The 26,775-nt window shown below is 39.9% G+C and overlaps 1 protein-coding gene across 1 annotated transcript in view; it reads left to right on the top strand.

Moving 5' to 3' along the window:
* Positions 1–5,427, top strand: part of LOC132822949 (zinc finger and BTB domain-containing protein 46-like) — a 93,529-nt gene extending 88,102 nt beyond the window's left edge. Inside the window, exon 6 of the mRNA XM_060836386.1 lies at positions 3,072–5,427. Coding sequence (XP_060692369.1) covers positions 3,072–3,827 — 756 coding nt within the window. The 3' untranslated portion in view covers positions 3,828–5,427. The remainder of the gene's footprint in view (positions 1–3,071) is intronic.
* The last annotated feature ends 21,348 nt before the right edge of the window (positions 5,428–26,775 follow it).

Below are 26,775 nucleotides of genomic sequence, written 5' to 3'. Positions count from 1 at the left end.
GAGTGGAATTTGACTGAATGTCATGGAGAAATTGAATTATATTTTTCATAACATTCTCTCTGTCTTGATTATTTGTTATTTTCACGTTGTCTTTTTTTTTGCTTCCTACCATATTTTTATTTCTGTTGTATTTTAAATTTAATATGTAAAGCGGGTATTTCATTGAAAGCTTAAGTTCTGCAGCTATTCTTTTTGTGATGGACAATTTCAGTATTAAACAATCATGTACAATACTTGTTCATTTATAATGAGAGAATTTCACCTTATGATTACAAAGTTTGTCACATGGGTCCTAAAAATTAGTGCAAGTGCTGGCAGTGTTTATCATCCATTTATTGTGTGGATGATGCTAAGGTTGTTGGAATTGTGGACAGTGCCAAAGGATGCTGCAGGTTACAGAGAGTCATAGATAAGCTGCAGAGCTGGGCTCAGAAGTGGCAAATGGAGTTCAATGCAGAAAAGTGAAGTGATTCACTTTTGTAAGGAGCAACAGGAATGCAGAGTACTGGGCGAATGGTAAGAGTCTTGGTAGTGTCGATGAGCAGAGAGATTTTGGTATCCATGTCCGTAGATCCCTGAAAGTGGCCACCCAGGTTGATAAGAAGGTCAATGGTGTGTTAGTTTTTATTGGTAGAGGGATTGAGTTTCGGAGTCATGAGGTCATGTACACACTTGGAATGTTGTGTACAGTTCTGGTCACCGCATTATAGGAGAGATGTGGAAGCATTGGTAAGGGTGCAGAGGAGATTTACCAGGATGTTGCCTGGTATGGACGGAAGGTATTATTATGAAGAAAGGCTGAGGGACTTGAGGCTGCTTTCATTAGAGAGAAGGTTGAGAGGTGCCTTAATCGAGACAAACCAGATAATCGGAGGATTAGATAGGGTGGACGGTGAGAGCCTTTTTCCTCAGATGGCGGTGGCTGGCACGAGTGGCCATAGCTTTAAATTGAGGGCTGATGGATATAGGTCAGATGTCAGTGGTAGTTCCCTTAATCAAGTAGTACTAAAAGTATGGAATGCACTGCTTGCAACAGTAGTAGATTCGCCAACCTTAAGGGAATTTAAATGGTCATTGGATAAATGTATGGATGATATTAGGTTAGATCGGCTTCAGATTGGTTCCACAGGTCACAGGAACATTGAGGGCCGAAAGGCCTGTACTGCGTTGTAATGTTCTATGTTCTATTTCTTACTAATTGAAATTTCTGTTACTGAAAATGTAGGTTTAAACAAAAAATTTGCAAATGATGTTTTGCAAATCCTCATGATTGGATATATCCAATTTAAAACATGAGAAAACGCCTGGTGCTGATGATATTAAAGGCTGTGGATCCTGACAATATATCAAGAAGCTACTGAAGAATTGTTCTCTTGAACTCTCCCAACCTCTTCTAGTTGAGCTTTTCACAGCTTTCATATTATAACCTCCCCAACAATGTGGAAATCTGCTCTGTTATGTGATCCCATTCAGATTTAAGTAGGATAAATTTAAATGATTTTTAAATTGCGACCTCAACAATTCAGGAACAGCTGACTTCTCACTTGAACAGTGTAGGTAGGTCAGTTTAGAGGTAAATATCGCACTTGAGCCATTGTGAAGCACTACAAGAGATGTAAGGAAAAAGATCAGCTAGCTCATTACAGCATGTTGTAACTAAGCATCCGTGCATCTCGCTCCTCAGTCATGTGATCTCCTGACTGAGGAGAAGAGATTTTAAAGAAAATAAATCTATGCTAACTCAGGGAAATTAAAATTTTCCTTCCTCCCTCCCCTCAGGAAGGTAATCGAAAACATCTGACATAATAGTGACTACAGGACACACTATTCAATATTTTGCCTACCTTTGTATGCATTGAGATGGGCATTCTCTAGGAGCACATCCAGTTCCCTTTTTAGAACATTGCTTGTCAATTTGTCCTCATAAGACAAATTGGCAATGTTCCATATAGCTCTGACTCTGTAAATAAAGCTTCATTGCACGTAACTTTATCTCTTGCTTTAAATAACATTTACATATCCCTTATTCTTATTAATTCAAATATATTCTATCAACTATAAACAGCCTAGTCCTTTAATCATTTTAAGTGTATCAGGTCTCCCAAGGTCTTCGTCATTCTCAAGTAAAAATGACCACTTCAATGAACCACTCCCAAAAGTGAAGGGTTTTCAAACTAATAGTAATCCAGTGACCCTCTCAAACATGTTGAGAGCCTCTGTTTCCTATCATGTGAGGAGACCAGAACTGAACATAGGTGTTACCCAACCTTGGAAACTGTGGTGTTCTTTATGGTGGATTATCATAATAATACACTTGACACAGAATGTTCTTGACCTTAACTGCTGAGTATTTCCATCAATTTCTTTTTGTTTTTATGGTTGGAGGCACATGCATTCTTCACTCCTACTTTTTAAAGAAACTTGAAAGTAAATTCTTATTTGTTTTTTTTTCTTTTTTGCTCTCCCATCATTATTCTGGCAATATTGGAGTGAAAGAATTTCACTGTAACCCCCATCTGCTACTGCTTGTAAGTTGTGAAGCCTACTTTGTAGGGTCAGTAGGTGCCTTTTATGATTTATCCACTTAGGTGGACAGCATTCAGTGATAGACAAACTGTATTTCTCAGCTTGGATTTACCACTATTAAATGCTGTCACCATAACCAATGGTTTAAGAAAATATATCAAGTGAGAATCAGAAACTGTATCCAGGTGGCAGAGAGGAACATTAACCAGCGTTCATACTATTATCTAGTGACCCTAATGAAGTGTGCCTCTGGATGTGGCGGTCAAGGAGGTCAGGTAACCTGATGGCACTTGTCCTGAGTGACATGTTCAAATGGTGACCAAGTCTGTGGGAGTTAGAAGGTGCCTGTAAAACCACAATGCAGCAAACTTGTAGCAAAAAAAAAGACAATGGAAATATTTTTCTAATATTTTCTATCAGATCACACCTGAGCTGGTTTTTTGTGTGACGACCTGAACAACTTTAAAGTTCTTTTCACTAATGGCTTTTTAAGTAGAATTATTTTTTAAAGGAAGAACTAAACATTATTTGTTTCATTTATTCAGGTCCACAGCAAAGACAAAAAGTATGTCTGCAAAGTCTGCAACCGAGTCTTTATGTCAGCAGCCAGCGTTGGCATTAAGCATGGCTCTAGACGCCACGGAATATGTGTGGATTGTGCAGGTGGAAGTCTAATGTCTCAGCTAGACCAGGATGGTGCAGATGAGTCTCCAGATGGAATGTTTTCTGCAGAAAATCCATACCCTGATGAGCATGGAGAAATGCAGTATGTTGATGAGCATGTGGAAGGCCAGTACCCCGACGAGCATGGCGAAGGCCAGTACCCTGACGAGCATGGCGAAGGCCATTACCCTGACGAGCATGGCGAAGGCCATTACCCTGACGAGCATGGGGAAGGTCAGTACCCTGACGAGCATGGGGAAGGTCAGTACCCTGACGAGCATGGGGAAGGCCAGTACCCTGACGAGCATGGGGAAGGCCAGTACCCTGACGATCATGGTGAAAGTCAGTATCCCGAGGATCGTGGAGAAGGCCAGTACCCCGATGAGAATGGGGAAAGTCAGTATCCTGACGAACATGGGGAAAACCAGTACCCTGATGATCATGAGGACAGAGAAAGGGAGGTTGATGAAATGGCAGATGGTGAGGAGATGAAGTGGAAGGATGACGATGTTATTCCCCAGGCTGATATAGTTATTGAAGATGATAAGGAGGTGATTGATTCCCAGCAAGACCAAGAGAATCAAGGAATTCCTGTAACAGATGACAAAGATTTTGGATGGATTTCACAGGAAATGTAACCTTCTGGGTTACTTACACATTCTGGAGTGCACCATAGTTCTTTAGAGTGCTAGCTGTTTCACTAATGTAAATGTTAAATTGTAGTCGGGCAGTTTTACAAGAACATTATATTTACAAAGAATACTATTCAGAAAGATATTTACACCAGTGATTTTTCAGGTTCATTGTCCACTTGTGAAATTTAGGATTAGATGTTAAAATCTGGGGCATTTTACCAGTGGTTCTATACACCTTTCTTTCTTAAATTTCATAATATTTTTGAAGAATGTTGGGAAATTTAGAAATTTTCAATCATTTTGTGAGCAGTTGTTGTCCTTTAAAATGTTATCCAGATCTGGATCTGGATTGCCCAATATGTATACAGGATCCAAAGCATATTGCTAATTGTTGCAAGATAATGAAGCAGCCATTGAGTAACGCAAGTTTTATCTGTTTGCTTCACAATTATCAATCCATAATAGTACAAGTTATCATTCCCTCCAGCAGCCCAAAATACAAATTGCTGTGAAAATCCTATCATTATATGTATTAGTAGATTAGACATCACTGACAAATTATGCATTAAAACAAGAAAGGTGTACATTCCCAAACAAGAGATTCTTCACTTTGCAAACCGATGAGACATTCCTTCATTCTGTAACGTCTCTGTGCAAACAAATTTTACCATAGATTTAGTTTTGAGTTAGTGCATTTTAAGAAGTGTTTCATAATGGGCTTGGCTGTGGCGGGTGTGAGTCATGTGCTGCGTTGTGTTCTTTTAACATTTCAATGTCTATATTTTTGACCTCGTGGAGATTAATTTTTGGCTGTGTCATGACATAAAGCTTTCACAAAGTTCAAAGCTGTGCCAGATCTCTGCTCTTCAGACAAGGAAGTAAGGAGTTAACTTATTTGTTGCATTGATAAAAGGGTAGCACATGCTTTTTTTAGTTATAATATACACTAAATACTGAATATATACCAAATTATATGTTTTAATAGAATTTACTTTGGATATTTTACTGATGATTTTTGTTTATCATTTAGAAAATGCAAAAAAACTGGAATTGTTCAATATATTTCAGAAAATCAGATCTTATCATGTTTTGGCTTGTTAGTGGTAACATGTGCAAATCCTTACTAAATTAAGCCATAACTGTGGTTACTTTTTAGAAATCTATATTGTATTTCCGATTTCTGCCTTTTACATTAGGAGTTTTGCCTGATGAAAGTTTTTAAGAGTGCTGTGTGAGTATGCTCTCATATATTTATTTTTTTTTCAACATGCTTTCAGCTGGATTTGTTAAAAGTGCTTAAAGCTGTTGAAATCTCCAGTGCTTGGAATATTATTCTATATGATACTGACTTTGTAATTATAAAACCTGTGTTTGTATTCAAGATGTGTTTAATATTCAGAGTTAGTTATGAGTAGTGGGAGAAGATGACTGTGCATTGTACTGATCTCTGTAAATGTAGTAATTACATTTTTTAAGTGATTATGCTTTCTGTATCTTAGGCATGCCGAAGGTCTGCCTAAAGTTCATGTGCTGGGAATAGCTTGGATATACTCACACTCGAATCAATCTTAAATAAACCGGGAAGTGCTGCCAAAGCAAACCAGTTCTCTGCTCGTTTTGAAGCTTTTCTGTTATATACGCTGTACATTCCCTAAGATATAAAGAGATAACATGAGATTGCTGTATGTATGCCTTTATATGAGTGGACATATCCACTGCTTTTGTTACTAGCATGTGCAACATAACAATTGTTGAAAAACTGCAGCTATGGAATTTGCACAGGGTAAAATGAAGAATTATCTTGGATCATTATAGTTCTGTTGTTGCACTGACCTCTTTCTTTCAGTTACTTTATACTCCTGTGTGTAAACTAAATTGTTGATATACACATTGATGCAAAAAAATTGTTTAGTTATTTATATTATACAAAACAGTGACTTTGAATCCAGTGTTTTAATTTATGCATTTGAAAAACTTCAGTCATTTTCAACATGGGATAATATATTCGACACGCTGGATTAATATAATGGGAATCATAACTTTGCCTAGCTCAGGAATCTACACTTGTGAAGAATCATATCAGTCATTTTTTAAAGTTTAATTATCTGTGATAGTTCAAGGACTTCTGGATAATGTAGAATCAAGTATTAGCAATACCGGAAAGAAGCTGTTTTCTCATAACGAAATGCTGCATTGTTCCTGTTTGAATCACAACAATATCTTTTAACAGATATTCATACTGTGAAGGAAGCTTTGGAACTAATCATATTTTGATTAGCTTACAGAAATGAGGCGGAGCAAGATGTGAAAGCAGTTAGAGTCTTTGATTCTATCTTAACACTGAAGTAATTAATAACACCTACAAACTCAGCAAGCATACTCCCATGTAAGCACAATTGTCTGATCAAAAGAAAAAAAATTTGGTAAAACAGATGCTTTCAAGCAAATTCAAATGAATTAATCTCAACAAAATCCATTTAATGATCCAAACAGCTGAATGTCACTACAGAATAACACGATACAGAGGTATCTCAGCAAATCACCGACTCACTGGATTTTTGATGAATGGCCCTTATAGAAACAGATCAAAAGACAGCATTGCATTTCCAATTTAAATAAATCAGTATTTAGTATCAATATTTAGAAGGCAGCATCTGTGGCCAAGAAATCCCCAGGGTTTCCCTGTCTGTCATTCAGTGATCATCACTCCTGCTGCATGTTTTTTAAAGTGAGCACCAAGATGAACTTATGTCCTTTGTATTGTTTCTTCCAGAATACCGTTTCAAAACCTGTGAAATACATATGCAAATCATTAGTTCATATTATTCAAACATCCACCTCAATAAACAAAGTGTGCAAAATAAATTTAAACTCATGTTTACAATTTTTTCAGAATGCTGTTCTACTAAGTTATTTCAAGTAAATTTGGCTAAAACCACAGATTCCCCTCATCCAAATATATTCATTATTTTATAGTTTATAACTGCTTGCCACATGGTATTAATATGTCCTCTGTTTTCAAATTTAATTGCAGAAACACACAATTAGTTTTTATAAAAAGCCATGCATGCACATAGTAACTTGAAAACTTTCTTCCTGCTTCTTGCAGCTGCCTTACAGATGGGTCAGTGCATGTACTAATGGATCACAACGACTGTTTTTAAAGGCAGAGCCTTATTTTCTGCTTTGGGACAGACTCTACATGGATTTTTTAAAAAAAAATCCAAGCTAATCATACTTATATGAATGCTTACATAAAGTTTCTATTAACAAGTAAAGCAATGACTAGATGGAGTTCTATTTTCTTTAAGGTAGAGCATGGTTTCTTACCAGGAAAAATAATGCAAACCCCACTGTGAAAGGAAGGAAGTGTTGATATGTGGAGACAGTTAAAATCATGTGAGTAAATATCACAGTGGGCACCAATATTCAGAATCTCAGAATTGTTACGGTGCAGAAAGAGGCCATTTGGCCCATCTTGTCTGTGCCAGATCTCTGCGTGAGTACTGTGACTTAGTGCTGTTCTGTTGCCTTTTCACCAAAACCCTACACCTGGTTTCTATCAAATAATCTTAATGCCTTCTTGAATGCTTTGATCAAATTTGTCTTGATCGCATTTTCAGACTTAAAGTTCTTAGTCAGAGAGTAATAGAGATAATCAGTATGGAAACAGACCGTTCGGTCCAACTTGTCCATGCCAACCAGATATCCTAAATAAATCTAGTCCTATTTGCCAGCATTTGGCCCATATCCCTCTAAACTTTTTTTATTCATACATCCATCTAGATGCCCTCTAAATGTTGTAATTGTACCAGCTTTCACACATGCAGCACCCTCTGTGTGGACAAGTTGCCCCTTCGATCCCTTTTACATCTTGCCCCTTTCACCTTAAACTGTGTGAAAAGGTTTATTTCTCGCATTGCATTTGTTTCTTTACAAATTAGTTTAAATCTGTGCCACCTTGCTCTTGATCATTTTGTGTGGGATTAGTTTCTTCTTAACTGCTGTGGACAGATGACTCATGCTATTGAAATTTGTATCAAATCTCTTCTTAGACTTCTCTTCAGTCAGTTTTTTCCAAATTGGCTTCAGAGGTGAGATTTCCCATCCTGGAATCATTCGTCTACATCTCTTCTACACAGTGTACAGTGCGTTCACGTCCTTCAAGTGTAGCACCCAGACGTATACGGTACTCTGCCTGAGATCAACATAGTGACTTACGCAAGCTTAGCACAGCCTCCTTGCTTTCCTGCTCAATGTGCAAAGAGTCTGCATTATTTACAACTCTTTCCATCTTTGCTCATTTACACACAAGTTTCCCTGCTCCTGGACATCTTTTCAAATAGTGCCCTTTGTTCTCCACTCTGTCTTATTTTTCTTTCTTTAATTCATGGAATGTGGGTGTCCCAGTTGGGCCAGTATTTATTGCCCCTCCCTAGATGTCTTTGAACTGAGTGGCTTCTTCGGCTATTGCAGAGGGCAGTTAAAAGTTAACCATATTCCTCTGGGTCTGAAGTTGTACGTAGGCCCATACAAAAATGGTTGATTTTTGCCGACTCAAAAGTGTCTCTTAATCATAGTGCACTCTTCCTATGGCTTAAGTTAAACTGACTGGTCTATAATTGTTGGGCTTATTCTTACAAGCTTCATTGAACAAAGGTGTAAATTGGAAGAACAACGTCTCATCTTCGCCTGGGCAGCCTACAGCCTGGTGAACTCAACATTGAGTTCTCCAATTTCAAATAACCTTCTCACCCATTCCGTGATCCCCTTTCCAGCCCCACCTCATTTCCATCCCTCCAATCGACCCTTCCTTTCAGCTACCAACTGGATTCATTCCTCCTCTTGACCAACCAGTCATACCCACCACCTGTATTCACCTATCGCTCTGCCCCTCTCCCCACCCATAATTCATCAACCACCCTCTTTTTATTTGTAGTACCCCCATCTCCATTCTTGAAGAAGGGTTATAACCAAAGCATTGACTTCTCCACCTCTTGATTCTGCTTGGTTTGCTGTGTTCTTCTAGCCTCCTGCTTATCTAGTTTGGATTCCAGCATCTGCAGATTTTTTTGTTTCTAAACAAGCAGTCATGTTAGCATTTCTCCAGTCCTCCCAATCATTTATAGAGTCATGACCAGTTTTCACATACTCACTTCCTTCAGTATCCTTTGATATGTCACCAGTTCTGATTCCTTGTCAACTTGTATAGTCAATTTATCAATACCACCCTTTAACCATTTTCAACCCTTTTAGTGACTGAATTCCCTTGTTTTGTTACCATTGCCTGGGTCACATTGCTTCCTTGGTAAAGACAGTTGCATAATATATGTTTAAGCTCAGCTACGCCACTTGCTTCCATATGTCTTTTTTTTTAGCCCTTCATACTTGATTATTCTTTTACCATTTCTGTTTCTAGAGGTGACTTTGGCATTCTCTGTTATGTTAGCTGCTAGTTTTGCTTCAGTTGCCTACCCTGGCTTTGTTTTTGCTTCATTGATGTCAGCTTTCTCCCAGTTAACTATTCTTATTCTGGATTGTTTATTGTACTGTAAGGTTGATTGTTTCCTACTATGATCGCTATCCCTTAATGATCTATTTAGCCCAACTCCGAAGAACTACATCAAGCAGCCTTTGATCATTGGACTTGACCCATCTTTTTTATTTGTTCATGGAATATGTTTATTACGTGCTATAACAGACTTATTGCCTGTCCCTAAGTGCCCATTGGGTGGGTTAAGAGTCAATTACATTGCAGTGGAGCTACATGTAGATTTCACTCGAAGGAAGGTAGATTTCCTTCCCTAGTGAACCACATGGGGTTTTCACAATCATTGACATTGTCACTAGGCTAGTTTTTAATTTTGCATTCTTATTAAATTCAGATTTCACCATCTGATTGGTGAAATTCAAACACGTGTCTGCAGAACAGTAGCCTAGGGTTTGGATTAACTAATCCAGTGACAGCACAAAACCACCTCCCAAACTGCTGTAGGACATTCTCCTAAACATGGAGCAGGGTCGCAGCCATTCTCTGGCATTTGGGCGATCACTATCCCAGACTACGTTCAGATTATCGAAAGTCACCCATTACAACTAAGTGGAAGTCAGCAGAGTAAAAGATGACCGTTAATTTGCTAAGTCAGTAGAGTCCATGTGAGAAGGTGCCCCACTGAATTGCTCTGGTTCAGAAAGCTAGAATATGTTCAGCTTGGCACGAGAGTTGGACAAATTTCAGAAGTGATGCTGATTTGTGTATCTATGTTATGGGAATATATTAAGGAAAGAATTAATTTCAAAAAAGTGAATAAGCAGTTATTTAAGTTACATAGTGGAATAGAAAAGATTAGCCCTTAAACTGAAGGGGTTAGGGTTGTGAATCTGTCCAATTCTTGGAGGATTTTCAAAGCTGGGTTGAACTAATTCAATAGGCTGAATGGCTTACTTCTCCTACCTCTTGTGGTCTAGTTCAAATCAAATGATGACTATTAAACAAACAAAATTAAATATAAATTAGTTAAAGTACAGTTCCAGATTGGTTTGAGGAAGCACTTTGTCACGAACGTGGAATTAATATTTTGAGCCATTTTCTCGGTAGTGTAATGAAGACAAAATTCTGTAATCTTGCCCAAGGTGTTCAGAGAGAAACTGTAGGTTTTCATGGACTATGAACTGGATGTGCGAAATCACCTCCATCTGTGCCCTTGATATTTTTACTTACAATATGAATTACTACTTGGAAGTAGTTAAGATTTAATTTTTTAACTCGTTTTTAATACTTCACTTCCTTTCCTCATTAGAGATTGAATATGGATGAGATATTGTTTCGCGAATGCTGATCATTTGCCAGTCCATTATTTAAATAGCCAATATTCACATTGAAAATTGTTGGTAGATGGTTCAACTATCGTTATCACAACATGCCTTACCTGATGTTTAATGCATATGCTTCCAGGAGAACTGGCTGGTCAGCAGTTAGTACGGAATCATGATTGATTATTAAGAGCATACGAAATAGGGATAGTTCTTCTAACTTCAATCTTGCATATCCAAGTACAATACCTCAAATCAAGTAGCATTGAATCCAAGGCCATGCTCGATTTCACTTTGGGCCAATGGCAGTTGGGAATAAGGACCATTTGGAGCATGGGATTGAATGGCGCACAAAGTAGTGCAGACACTAACTGACCACACCCCATCAATGTACAGCCTAGTTAAATTATTCAGGCAAGTTCATTATTCATTATGCAGACAAAAATTTTTCATACAAAATGGAGAGCGGTTTCTGGATTACTCTTACAAGAGAGGGGTTGTTCCATACCATGATAGATAGACAAGGAAGAGTGTAGAGATGGCAGTGTGTGACCTGACCATTCAGTGAAAGACGAGGAGTTGGCAGGTTGAAGCCCAGGGACTCCTTGGAGCTGTCTAACAGGTATAACATTTTAGACACCTATTTAGTGAGAAACACAATTGAGTTGGTAGTTCCAACTTGCATGGCTACCTTCAGAGAGTCATGCACATGAACCTGAGGTGTCTCTGCTCTTGTACTCCCCTCAAAGTTGTACCATTGTCTCTCCATGTAGTTTCTAGCAAAATACATTTCCTCTCATTTCTCTGCATCAGAATTCATTTGCCAATTGTCTGCTCATTTGGCCAATGTGTCAATGTTCTTCTGAAGTCACTCAGCATCATCCTCACAATTCACTATCCTCCCTAGCTTAGCATTATCTGCAAATTTAGATGGCTGTGCAACTTTGGAACTTTTAACTCCGGAAGCAGATAGAGGGTCATTATATATTTTTAAGACTGAAGTAGATAGATTCTCGTTTAGGGGATTGAGTTACTAGTGGAATTTGAAATACAAATGGAGCTGTTTCAAGTGGCCAAATGGTCAACTGCCCGTGTTTTGTGTGTATATTTGTATTACAGCTACTTTAGTGAAAATTGTGTTCACTGCACATGTTTTCAAACATAGAACAATACGTAGAACAGGCCCTTCGGCCCACGATGTTGTGCCGAACATTTGTCCTAGCTTAAGCACCTATCCATGTACCTATCCAATTGCCGCTTAAAGGTCACCAATGATTCTGACTCTGCCACTCCCACAGGCAGCGCATTCCATGCCTCCACCACTCTCTGGGTAAAGAACCTACCCCTGACATCCCCCCTATACCTTCCACCCTTCACCTTAAATTTATGTCGTCTTGTTGTAACACTCTATTGTACCTGGGGAAAAAGTCTCTGACTGTCTACTCTATCTATTCCCCTGATAATCATATAAACCTCTATCAAGTCACCCCTCATCCTTCGCCGTTCCAATGAGAAAAGGCCTAGCACTCTCAACCTATCCTTGTACGACGTATTCTCCATTCCAGGCAACAGCGTGGTAAATCTCCTCTGCACCCTCTCCAAAGCTCCCACATCTTTCCCAAAGTGAGGCGACCAGAACTGTACACAGTACTCCAAATGTGGCCTTACCAAGGTCCTGTACAGCTGCAACATCACCTCACGACTCTTGAATTCACTCCCTCTGTTAATGAACGCTAATACAACATAGGCCTTCTTACAAGCTCTATCCATCTGCGTGGCAACTTTCAAAGAGCTATGAACATAGACCCAAGATCCCTCTGCTCCTCCACTTTACTAAGAACCCTACCGTTAACCCTGTATTCCGCATTCTTATTTGTCCTTCCAAAATGGACAACCTCACACTTGACAGGGTTGAATTCCATCTGCCACTCCTCAGCCCAGCTCTGCATCATATCTAAATCCCTTTGCAGCCGACAACAGCCCTCCTCACTATCCACAACTCCACCTATCTTCGTATTGTCTGCAAATTTACTGACCCACCCTTCGACTCCCTCTTCCAAGTCATTAATAAAAATTACAAACAGCAGAGGACCCAGAAATGATCCCTGCGGAACTCCACTTGTAACTGGACGCCAGGCTGAATATTTACCATTTACCACCACTCTCCGATTTTGACCGGTTAGCCAGTTCTCTATCCAACTGGCCAAATTTCCCTCTATCCCATGCCTCCTGGCTTTCCACAGAAGCCTACCATGGGGAACCTTATCAAATGCCTTACTAAAATCCATGTACACTACATCCACTGCCCTACCCTCATCCACATGCTTGGTCACCTCCTCAAAGAATTCAATAAGACTTGTAAGGCAAGACCTACCCTTCACAAATCCGTGCTGGCTGTCTCTCATCAAGCTGTGTCTTTCCAGATACTCATAAATCCTATCTCTCACTACCCTTTCCATTACTTTGCCTACCACCAAAGTAAGACTAACTGGCCTGTAATTCCCAGGGTTATCCCTATTCCCTTTTTTGAACAGGGGCACAACATTCGCCACTCTCCAGTCCCCTGGTACCACCCCTATTGACAGTGAAGACGAAAAGATCATTACCAACGGTTCTGCAATTTCCTCTCTTGCTTCCCACATAATCCTAGGATATATCCCGTCAGGCCTGGGGGACTTGTCTATCCTCAAGTTTTTCAAAATGCTCAACACATCTTCCTAACAAGTATCTCCTCTGGCTTACCAGTCCATTTCTCACACTCCTCTTCAACAATATGGTCCCTCTCGTTTGTAAATACTGAAGAAAAGTACTCATTCAAGACCTCTCCTATCTCTTCTGACTCAAATACGGGCGGCACGGTGGCACAGTGGTTAGCACTGCTGCCTCACAGCGCCAGAGACTTGGGTTCAATTCCCGCCTCAGGTGACTGACTGTGTGGAGTTTGCACGTTCTCCCCGTGTCTGCGTGGGTTTCCTCCGGGTGCTCCGGTTTCCTCCCACAGTCCAAAGATGTGCAGGTCAGGTGAATTGGCCATGCTAAATTGCCCGTAGTGTTAGGTTAGGGCTGTGGGTAGGTAAGGGGTAAATGTAGGGGCATGGGTGGGTTACGCTTCGGCGGGTCGGTGTGGACTAGTTGGGCCGAAGGGCCTGTTTCCACACTGTAATCTAATCTAATCTAATCTAATCTAAAAAAAATACACAGTCTCCGACTACTGTCCTTGATCGGACCTACCCTCATTCTCGTCATTCTCATATTTTTCACGTACGCATAAAAGGCCTTGGAGTTATCCTTGATCCTACCCGCCAAAGATTTTTCATGCCCTCTCTTAGCTCTCCTAATCCCTTTCTTTAGCTCCCTCCTAGCTATCCTGTATCCCTCCAACGCTGCGTCTGAGCCTTGTTTCCTCAACCTTATGTAGACCTCCTCCTTTCTCTTTACTAGACATTTAACCTCCCTCGTCAACCAAGGTTCCCTCACACGACTATCTCTTTCCTGCCTGACAGGTACATATATATCAAGGACACGTCATATCTGTTCCTTGAAAAGTTCCACATTTCAATGACATCCTCCCCTGACAGCCTATGCTCCCAACTTATGCTCCTCAGATCCTGTCTTGCAGCATCGTATTTACCCTTCCCCCAATTGTAAAACCTACCCTGTTGCACGCACCTATCTCTCTCCATAACCAAGGTGAAAGTCACAGAATTGTGGTCACCATCACTAAAATGCTCACCCACTAACAAGCCCATCACTTGTCCCTGTTTGTTACCGAGTACCAAATCCAATATGGCCTCCCCTATGGTCGGACAATCTACATACGGAGTTAGAAAAGCTTCCTGGACACACTGCACAAACACCACACCGTCCAATCTCCTTGATCTAAAGAGCTTCCAATCAATATTTGGGAAGTTAAAATCGCCCATGACTACTACCCTGTGGCTTCTGCACCTTTCCAAAATCTGTTTCCCAATCTGTTCCTCCACATCTCTGCTGCTATTGGGGGGCCTATAGTAAACACCCAACAAGGTGACTGCTCCTTTCCTATTTCTGGCATCAGCCCATACTACCTCCAAAGGTGGATCCCCCTTGAACTGCCTTTCTGCAGCCATATACCATTTCTAATTAGCAACGCCACCCCCCCTCCTTTTTTACCACCCTCCCTAATCTTACTGAAACACCTGTAACCAGGAACCTTCAACAACTATTCCTGTCCCTTTTCTATCCACATTTCCGTGATGGCCACAACATCGTAGTCCCAAGTACCAATCCACACCTTAAGTTCACCCACCTTATTTCTGAGACTCCTTGCGTTGAAGTATACACACTTGAGCCCATCTCTGTGTCTGCAAGTATTCCCTGTCAGTGCTACCTTCTCCACAGCCTCCCTACATTCTTGGACATCCTGAAAAACAGCTAACCTACTTGCTGGATTACAAGTCTGGATTACAAGTCCGGATCCCATCCCCCTGCCAAATTAGTTTAAACCCCCCCACCCCCTCCTGAAGAGTGTGAGCAAACCTTTCATAATTTGGTAAATATTCAGTAAATCTGATTAGAAGAAATTAAAAAGTTTTTACAAATGACTTCGAAGTGCAACTGTGTATCAGTTACCAAATTACACCCAATTTAGAGTTTTTTCAAGTAAAAATTGATTCTCTTTAATCAACCTGTTCCGAGTTGCTATCATAAACCTCGAGAACAGAACCAAGGCTTGGGACCTGAACCAAGGCTTTCTGGTTAGGGACCTTCCTACTGCACCACAAGAACACTCAATCTTTATCTGATCTTTGAAAGATAACTTCCTTTTTTTTCCAGTCAGGTTTCTACTACAAAAAACGTAATTTCCCTGCATCAAAATTTGCAATTTGCACGTACTTGGTTTTCAGTTAATCCACTTATATTGAATTGTTTGCAGTGAAGTAATTTGCACCGAAGGAACCAAAGGGAAATGATCTGTTAAAATTTCAACTCTGATTGTTGCAGTGCTTGTTGTGAATGGCAGCAAGTGTGACATTGAATTCAATCTCATTTTGTTAACTGGTGTCATCCTCAGAGTTGCTGATATGTCAACATGGAAGCGGTTTTGAATTGTCTCGGAGTTCAAATGAGATATTCTTTCTTTTTCACATGACCAAGCAGCCTGGAGGCATCTGGTTCTGTTGGGTCTAGCAATAGGAAGGTTGTTAATTTCTGATATGAATGAAGCCTATGACAACATGGTAAGCTCCGATTTACTTAAATGAACAGAAATACTAATCTACGACAGATTTACTTTTGATTTTCGGGCTTATCTTGATTGTCAGGTTACCTCCTTCGGTCTTCAAAAAAAATCATTACATGGAAAATATGCAGATGGAAAATAAACCATTTATGATGCATATATCTGGTGTGTTTAAAGTGTGTTGGAATCACTCTAAGTCTTGATTATGTAGCATCTTGCAGTGTCCTGGTTTGCTTTAAGCCTTTGAAATACAGTCACTAATGAAATGTGGGAGACATGACAGCCAATTTGCACACAACCATATCCCATCATAGTATGATAATTATCATATGATCTCTTTGGTTTTGCAAATGCTGGAAATACTCAGTAGGTTTGGCAGCACCTGAATAAGATTGATAAACCTTTCAGCATTTTCTGTTTTTGCTTCAGATTTCATACTCTGATAAGTTTTATCTTGCAATCTGTTTTAGGTGTTGATTAAGGAATGCTACTGGGCTGCACACTCCTGTTTGAAAAGTGAACTAGCATCTTGTACATCCAGCTGAGAGGACAGGTGGGGCAATAGTTTAGCATTTCATCTGAAAGGCAAAAGGATGTTGGATAAATGCTTGAAAAGGAAAAATAATGCAGAGTTTTGGGCAAAGAAATAGAATTAATGAAAGGCTGTTTAAGTGAGTTAGCATGTGTGCTACTCGCAATGTAGAACTAATGTTTTGCAACTAGGATTTACTAGTGGGTGGCATGGTGGCACAGTGGTTAGCACTGCTGCCTCACAGCGCCAGAGACCCAGATTCAATCCCCGTCTCAGGTGACTGACTGTGTGGAGTTTGTACATTCTCCCCGTGTCTGCGTGGGTTTCCCCCAGTGTTCTGGTTTCCTCCCACAGTCCAACAATGTGCAGGTCAGGTGAATTGGCCATGGTAAATTGCCCGTAGTATTAGGTGAAGGGGTAAATGTAGGGGTATGGGTGGGTTGCGCTTCAGTGGGTCGGTGTGGAGTTGTCGGGCCGAAGGGCCTGTTTCCACACTAAGTAATCTAATCTAATCCAATCCATGTAAGGTTGCTTCGATATAACAATGCCATTAAGTGCAAACTACAGTAAAATCTTATACTTGGGTGTTAAAAATAGGTTAATTTCCATTTTATGCACCTTATACACTAAACTGAAAGTTACATTTTCACTTTTTATAGCATGTTTGCAAATTCGCATGAGTTTGAGCAACATATTCTCTGTTTCACTCCTAAATGGCCTAGCTTCAGTTTGAATCTTGTTTTGGTCTTGGGAATATTGAAATCCTTGTTGCAAAGCTGGATTAGAGCAGGAAAAAAACCGGTTGTCCCGTTTGGTCACCTGTCTTTTAAACTTTATGGTCACCTAATTCAGGGCACTGTGACTGTATGAAATTCCTTCTTTAGTTTTTGCTTACTGGTTTGGTGTCCATTGGAGGAGTGTCCAAAACAAATACATATTTCATCTGTGCCCGGCTCTAAGAGTAGATTAAAGCCATACTGCCATCTACTGAATCCAAGAAGAAGGTAAATTATTGCCTTTCTTCAGTGCAGAAAGTAACAAGTTTGTTATACTTGAGTTCTTTTGACTGAATTCTTGGAAAGCAGTCTCCAAATCCAACAGCCATTACTATTATCACAGACCTTTTCATGCTTGAAGTAATCATTTGATCACTGCTCCAATTTACAGGTGCAAAGCATTATTTGATGGCGTCGAGGTGACATTTTTGGCCTGTGGCTGTGTTGCAAGCAGGTATTTATGAAAGACAGCAGGTCAGGCAGCATCTGAGGAGCAAGCAGGAGAATTGACATTTTGGGCATAAGCCCTTCATCAGGAATGATCAGGGCTTATGCTTGAAATGCCGATTCTCCTGCTGCTTAGGTGCTTTTCCAGCACCACACTTGACTCTAATCTCTAGCATTTACAGTCCTCACTTTCTCCTCAGTCATTAGGGAAGTCAGAACGAGGTAATTGAAGTTGAGAAGCATATTCCTGAGCAGAAGTAGCAGAAATGTCAGTCCTTGGGTCAAAAGTATTTAGACAGTCATCACTGTGCTGCTACTGTGAACAAAATGCCATTACCAGCAGAGCACTAAATTGATATTCAAAACTGGTCCAGAAAGGTGCAGCAGATGGTAGGGTTGGCAGCAAAATATAATACCGTGTGGCAATATGAGAGAACCGTGATGTGGAAGTGCTGGTGTTGGGCAAGGTCAAAAATCACATGACACCAGGTAATAGTCCAACTGTTTTATTTGAAAACATGAGCTTTTGGAGCGCTACTCCTTCAGGGGCTAGTGAGGGCCAGTATGCGAGAGGACTTTTCATCAATGTGGAGCAGTCTTGAATAAATACGAGAGGTGTGGAGGTAAGTCACATTCTTGTGTGTATAGGCTTTGACTGATGGGGTTAAAGTACTAAGTGATGGAATGAAAAAAAGTAATATATTGCATTCTGAGATCTTAGTATGATTTTGTAGGATTTGCAAGACATTTTGTTATATTTTATCCCCTTCCCATCACATACGTTGTAATGTTCAGGACTTTCTCTGTGGGCATCAGCTCATTCTCACTCCTTTATAAAAGCAACTTCCAAACCAAGCCAAGTAAAAGGAGCAGGAGTCGGGCTGATGGTCTGCCCAGCATTTCTGTACGGTTGTTTCACCTGCTCTGGCCTCACTTTGTCTTTTGTGTTAGCTTCTGATGGCCCTCAACTTCACAATACTTCAAAAATCTATCTACCTACTCTTTTAAATATTGTTATCTAGCTTCCACAACTCTCTGGGATAGATATCTCCAAATATTCACTACTCTCTGAGAAGAAATTCCTATGCAATTGAGTTTTAAATGACTGTCACCTTGTTTTGTAATGATGTCACATTTCCCCCCACTATTATAGTGGAAACATCTCCGTATTTGCTCTGTCAAGCCCCTCAGAATCTTGTACATTTCAATAAGATCATCCCTCATTTCTTCTAAAAATTAATAAATAAGGGCCTATTTTGCTTGCTGTTCTTACTAAGTCAATACCTCATTGCAGGAGTCAGCCTCAGAAATTTCTTGAACTCCCTCCAGTGCCAAAATCATCTTCCTTACACAGGGGGACCAAAACTACAAACAGGACTGCAGATGCAGCCTCACCAACACCCTGTACAGTTTTAACACTACTTCCCTATTTTTAATCTACAACCCCCTAGCAATGATAGCCAAATCTGTTGGCCATTTTAATTGATGGTTGCATTTGCATGTTAGCTTGGATTTTATGCACAAGAACAACCAAGATTCTTCTCTTCAGTATTGGAGTCTTTAAGTCATCAGACTTTTGATTATTCCTGTCATTTGCATGACCCCTCAATGTCCTGCTTGGAATTCCATCTGTCAGGTTTTTTTGCCCACTCGCTCAACCTATCTATATCCTTGTTGCAGATTCCCTATGTCCTCATTGCAATATGCATCTTGGCTATTTTTGCATCATCACATTTTGATACATTATACTTTGTTGCATCATAAATATGTGATAACCCAGGATTTTTGTAGTGTTCCTGTAATAATGTCTTTCCAACCTGAAAAGTCTCCAATAATCCCTGCTCAGTCTTCTGTGTGTCAACCAATCCTCAATCCATGCTCATACATTATTCTTCATACCTTGTGCACTAACCTGTTATGCAACACTATCAAATGGTTGCAAATCCAAATACAGTACATCAACTGATTCACCTTTATCTGCTCTGCTGTTTATACACGCAAAGCAATCTAGCAGATTTATCAAGTATGATTTCCTTTTCACAAAACTATGTTGACTCCATTTGATTGTGTTAAGCCGCTCCTAAATGTCTTGCTACTACTAAATGGGCTCGAGCGTTTTCCCAATTGATTAGACTTACAGTGTGGAAACAGGCCCTTCGGCCCAACAAGTCCACACCGACCCGCCGAAGCGCGACCCGCCGAAGCGCAACCCACCCATACCCCTACATTTACCCCTTACCTAACACTACGGGCAATTTTAGCTTGGCCAATTCACCTGACCCGCACATCTTTGTGACTGTGGGAGGAAACCGGAGCACCCAGAGGAAACCGACGCAGACACGGGGAGAACGTGCAAACTCCACACAGTCAGTCGCCTGAGTCGGGAATTGAACCCGGGTCTACAGGCGCTGTGAGGCAGCAGTGCTAACCACTGTGCCACCGTGCCGCCCACGATTATTGATGTTAGGCTAAAAGGTCTATAGTCTCTTTCTTGAATAATCCACTGAAACCTTCCCAGAATCCAGTGAGTTCTAGAATATTTCAGCCGATGCCTCCAATATCTCTGCAGTCACTTCCTTTATAACCCTTGGATTCAAGCAGTCAGGTCTATTGACTTGATTGCTTTAGTCCCATTTGTTTGTCAAATACTTTGCCCCTGGTGACATTTCCTCCCCGTTAGCTCCTCATTTATTTTATATCTTTGGGATGTTTACGATGTCCTTCATCATGAAGATGGATACAAAATATTGGTTTAAAATTATCTATCATTTTCCCATTCTGTGTTCACCAACTTATCAGTCACATCTTCCAAGAGTTCCATATTCTCATTAGCTACTCTTTTTTTTATATTCCTGTGTAAGTTTTTGCTGTTCTTGCCAATTTACATTCATATTCAATTTTCTTCCTCTATATTAGTTTTTCAGTCATCTGCTGGTTCTTAAATCATCTCAATGCCACTAACGTTTACTGCTTTTAGTGCCTTTGATTTTGAATGGATATTCTTCTTGAATGCCTTAACCATAGGTGCACCTTCCTTCTCACTGAGTTCTTTTTGATTGGAAGTAATTTTTGCTGAGGGTTATGGAATCTCAACTTTAATGTCTGTGACTGCCCATCTGACCTGATTCTATTTTCCCAGCTTGCTTCAGTCAACTCTTCATACATCTGTTACTGCTCTTATTTAGTCCCTCAAATTGGATTTGAAATTCCACTATGTTGAGCACTAATCCCTGGAGGATCCTTAACCAAGAGATCTCTTATTACTCCTACCTCGCGACACATTACTAGGAGAGCCTGTTGCTGAATAGGTAATGCAATGTATTCCTTTAAAAAAGAATTCCTGATGCACTCCACAAATTCACTGTTAGCCATGTCTGTCTGCTTTTTATTGTCAATATGCAAATTCAAATCGCCAATGACAATTCTCATACACTTTACATGCCTGCATTATTTCCTGGTTATGGTTTATCCTATAGTGACTCTTTGAGGGTCTAGAGATGACTCACATCAATGACTTCTTTCCTTCCCTCTTCCTTATTTTTATCCAAATACCACATTACAATATTCCACATTACGATCTATTGCTGCACCTAGGTCACTATGCACTCTGATGCCTTCTTTTATTACCAAAGCTACACTACTTTCTTTTTATTTAGACTACATTTCTGGAACATTGAATACAATACTCTTGGATTTTCAGTTCCCACTCCTGGTCACCCTACAACCACAACTCCATAATAGGTGTCAAGTCATAAGCATGTGCTGTCAACTCCCCTATCTTGTTAGAAATACTTTGGCATGTACTCAGATAAACAGCCTTAAGTTTTGACCTTTCCCTTTAGTACTCACTCTAGGTCTACGTTTTGCTGCACACCACTGCTTTTATTTTCTGCCCTTTCTAGTTTGATCGTTGTTTGCCTCTCTGCTACCCTGGATTTATCTTTTTTTTAAAGCTTTCTTTCAATTGAACACTTCCCTCTTCATGAATTAATTTAAGGCTCTATCTACAAGACCAGTTATACAATGTGCTAGAACTCTAGTCCCAGCTTGGTTCAAATGAAGCTTATCCCAATAAAATACATCCCTTGCAATGAACTGGATCCCATTTCTTTCTCACCAGTCAGAGTTACATATTTACCTCTAATCTTATTTACCCTACACTAATTTGCACATGGATTAGGTAATAATCCTGAGGTTATTAATTTTGTGGTTTTGCTCTTTAATTGAGCTCTAAACTGCTGGTAATCCCTCTTTTCTCGTCCTACCTATGATTGATGGTACCTGCATAAACCATGATTCTTGCTGAGTTTTTCTCCAAGCCAGAAGAGATGTCCTGAACTTTGGCACCAGATAGGTAACAGTCTTCAAGTCACTGTCTTTGCAGTGAAAAACAGGATTAGGAATTACTAATAGTAATTATGCCATTCCCCTATTACTATAATGCTTCTCTTTTCTCTGTCTCCCTGGAAGTGCTATGTATACCTTAATTTCTGAATGGATGTTTGATGTTGTTTGAGCATTGTCTATTTAAAAATGGGTGTGTTGTAAGCTGCAGAGGTAATGTCTCATCTTTCACCAGTAATCCCTTCTGCCTTATGTGTGAGAGGGAAAGGTGGCAATGTCGTGGAAATTGAACAAGAGGCTCACGTTAATTCTCTAACAACATGGATTCATATATGATGGCAGATAATGGAATTTTAATTCAGTGAATAAATTGAAAGCTAGTTTGGGTAATAGTGACCATGAAACCATTATTGGCTCGTAAAATTTCCTTTTAGAGAAGGCAATTTGCCATCCACATCCGATCAGACCAACATTTGACCTTTAGCCAATCAGTGAAAGGGCAATTCTGCACGTGGTGAAGTCTACATCTGAAAGAACCACAGCTGCTTCTCTGTACATTTAAGCTGTAAAATTTGCTGAGAATGGTTATGTCTGGTTCAGAATTCAGAAAGGTTGGAAAAAATATCGCTGGAAGCTGGCATTAAGAAATACTGAAGACTTTATCTTCTCCTTGTACCACATTGAGGGAGGAAAACACACTAGAAGTTAAAATAAACTCACGAGTAAAACTTACCTGACTCAGTGGGTGCACTATACTGCCCACTTTATTTGAAAGGATTAGTATGAGAATTTCATGATTTGTGAATTACAGAACATGCAGTGGGAGAAGAAGCAGCATGTTTGAATGAATGATCCAACTGTATGTTACTTACTGCATCATTGATATCATGCAATTACCTTGATTGCTTGCGATATCTTGAGATAATGTGCTATTTCTCAGCTCAACAGAGTGAGATATTTATATTGCATGGAGCAATCATTAGGGTCACCACTTGCACCATGAGCAGGGGATAAATCTAACTCATCAAACTTCCAGTGGGAATAATGTACATGTGGAAAGCCTGGCCTATTTTTGTTTACATGTTCATTTGAATTAATGGTCAGATTATTTCCATGTTCTTTGTACTTTCCTTGTGCCCTATTAAAGGATCAACAACATACAAAGACTTTACTGTAAATCGCCAAAGGCAAATTTATCCACAGCAATTGCAGAATTTAGATGCTGGAGCCTATTCAGAAACAATGATGTTAGCATAACTGCCCTAGAAAAAATGTTTTGCAAATGTTGGAGGCACTGTACCATAATAGAGCATGTGGATTCTGGCTGCAAAACCATTTAATTTAGAAGCAGTTTCATGTTCACAGGTTTGAGAATAGACCACTGGGGCTATTTTAAAAGTTTAATTCTCTTTACAAGTGCCAGTATGACTATCAGCAAGAAACAATGAAGTATGGCATGGATAGGATAAATAGACAAAAGTCTTTTCCCTGGGGTCGGGGAGTCCAGAACTAGAGAGCATAGGGTTAGAGTGAGAGGGGAAAGATATAAAAGAGACCTAAGGGGCAACATTTTCACGCAGAGAGTGGTACGTGTATGGAATGAGCTGTCAGAGGATGTGGTGGAGGCTGGTGTACAATTGCAACATTTAAGAGGCTTGTGGGTGGGTATATGAACAGGAAGGGTTTGGAGGGATATAGGCCAGGTGCTGGCAGGTAGGACTAGATTGGGTTGGGATATCTGGTCGGCATGGACGAGTTGGACCAAAGGGTCTGTTTCCATGCTGTACATCTCTATGACTCTAATAAATATAAAAGGTTATGGAAAAACAAAGTCATAGCTTTGTACTGAGAGAGGCAATATTAGGAAATGCATATTCTGTTTGTTGAGTGATGCTGACAAATCAATTGCTTCAGTAATCTAGAATAGAGGTGCATAGATTTGAGAATATTAAAGACATTACAGTTTCATTACACATGATGCACATACTTGGTTTGTGTATTCCCAATATCTGTTTGCAATTTATCATAGCACTGGTGGAATAAATTTCAATTTTCCTCAACTTCATAAATAATGTCAATTCTGTTTTGTCATCAAGTTTTTGTGGCATGAGAATCCCCGGACAGTAAATAATTATAGGAGTTACTTGATACAGATCTTTGGAGGACTGTGTGACCTGATTATGTTAGGAGAGTAGTTCTATCATTTGATAGTGTGTCAAGGAACAGTGTGGGGAAGGTGTCAGGTCTTGGAGAGAAATAGTAATGAGGTTGTGGAAATCAGAACACAGAGGATGGACATAGTGTTTTTCAACTTTTGAACATATGAATTAGTTTGGGTCTCTGAACATATCCAAATACTGCAGTAACCAGGGAACCACTAACTGAAACTGACTAACATGCAATGATTTTTCAGAAGTGTATGGGAACAGGTCTAGGGGAGCAGCAGAGAAAAAAAATAAGGGTGAATGCACTTCTGAAGTTAGCGATTTAAAAACAAGCTTCTTATCAACATTCAAGAGAAGAACAGATGACCGAAGTAAAGGAAATTAAAAATTACGGGGACAATATTTGCAAGTCATTACTACTCTGAGGACAATTATCATCGTGTTACATATCAGCTGAATGTTTAATTTCTACATATGTATTATATAAGAACATTCATTAGTGACATAACTTAGGGTAGTTTAAATGCTTTAGGTATATTAAAACAAAAGTTAATGGTTTTTGTTACATGATTAAAGTCATCCCAGAAAGCTGCCGGAGAGGCATGTGTAATCCTGGGATGACCTTGAACAACAGAAATAAATGACATCACCACCCCAAGGAAACCCAAACATATAAATAGAAAGCAGGAAACACCAGCAGTGCTTCATCTGGAGGCCCACTGAAGATGTTATCTGGGATGGGGACAAAATGTCTGAAAATGAACCTTCCAGCTCAGCAAGCAAATCTACATCCAGACCCTCAACCTGAGCTACAAATCTTCTCAAAACTCACTAGCACATGGTTTTTGTATAGGCCATTTCCATTGCCACTGTGATATTTGCAACTGCTTTGCATTGTTAGAGCCACATCCAACTGAAGTTCTGATGGTACCAATTTTCACCTGTTATTTCAGAGTTAACCATTTCAAAGCCTAAAGATAGAATCTTTCATTCTCTCTGCATGCTTCATGAATGATGAATAATAAAGGAAGGCTCAATGAAACCTTTTTTCCTATAGAGTAGGACTTTTGAATATCTTTGTTCAATTGTTCCAAATCCTATAGCACAATCTGCATAAGTTCACTTTTATGCATAAACCTTGCCCCCAAACTCTGCAAAACATTCTAAATAAAAGATGCTTTAAGCGTCAGTCCTTTTTCATCCCATTGCAATGTGCTGAATGAAAATTTGAGCTGTGAAAAACTAATCAGATTGCATCCAGAGGAAAGCTGTAAAGTTTAAGTTTGTGTCCAGATCCACCTTTGTGTCTTTGAGAGTGTATTATTCCACACAACAGTAGATGTACATTCATTTAATAGTCTGGAAGAGAGTGGTACTTTAATGGTTAAATATTACACATTTGTAAAAGGCCTCCACCAATGCATTCATGTCTTGTTTGAAACGTATAATGCCCTCGCTTCCATCTCAATCTCAGTTTTATTCTACCAAATACTCCTATTTCATGTTTGGCTTCAAATACTTTATTTTAAAGCGTTTGGGATGGCTCATGACGTAGTGTTACTTTGACACACCTAAATCGTTGATTCAGTATACCGAGTATTTCTGGGGGTTCACCTTCTTGTAAATTCCAAATTCTCCCTGCTTCTCAAAATTCTTGATAGCATTTCTGTCCTGATTTGTGTCAGTTCTCCTTTCATACTGTTGCTTGTGGCCTGTATTTAGACAGTCTCATGAATTTGTTAACGTTATGTCCTCTGCTCTGTTATACCACTGACCCCTTTGTGCTATGAATGCTGCTGGAAAATAGCTCTAGTAATGTATGATGATCCTCAAATTTAACTCCATCAAAACTAGATGTCTTTCCATATTTGATACTTTGGCATAGTCCAATAACAAATGCAAGTACAGATTAGGTAATTTAGTTTTTGCAGTCTTGCATAGTCTACTGAATTCCATTATGCATTTCCTCTCACCGTAGTCCCTGGTCTTCTCCAAATTTATCAAATTCTGACGACCTCATAAGTCAGTCGATTAAAATTTATCCATATCTCGCGAGATGTTGGGGAAACAGATTGAAGAGAAGCCGGCTCCAGTCTCTCTCATGCTGCAGAAACATGAGCAGCAGCTGGGAGACCTGGAGAAGAGGACGGATTAGGTGGAGCACAGGGTCACAGTGGAGGAAGCTGATGCCAGTTCATTCAAGGAAGAGATCCAAGCCCTGAAGACGCAGGTTCGTAATTTGCGTGGATGATCTTGAAAACGGGCAGGAGAAAAAACATTTGGATCATCAGTCTGCCTGAGGGTAAGGAAGGTGAGTGACCTGCAGAATTTGTTGAAGATTGGCTTCTGAAATTCCTTGACTTGGAGACTGGCATGAGGGGATTGAAGATCGAGAGGGCTCACCAGGTAGCAATGTGGAGGTCGGGTCTGGGTCAACGCTCTCGACTTTTCCTGGTGCAGTTACCGGGATAAGGAGAGAGTCATGGAGGCTTCCAGACTCCAGGAGCCCTAATTTATGACTGGTCTAAGATCATGTTTTTTTCAGGACTTTTCAGCGGTGGTAATCCAAAAACGAAAATCGTATGATGGTGTCAAGACTGAAGGAGCTGGGAATTCATTACTACCTGAGATATCCGGCAGTGCTTCGGATCAC

This window comes from Hemiscyllium ocellatum, chromosome 15 (assembly GCF_020745735.1).
Source record: "Hemiscyllium ocellatum isolate sHemOce1 chromosome 15, sHemOce1.pat.X.cur, whole genome shotgun sequence".
Classification (NCBI taxonomy): Eukaryota; Metazoa; Chordata; class Chondrichthyes; order Orectolobiformes; family Hemiscylliidae; genus Hemiscyllium; species Hemiscyllium ocellatum.
This window is presented reverse-complemented; position numbering and strand designations above follow the sequence as displayed.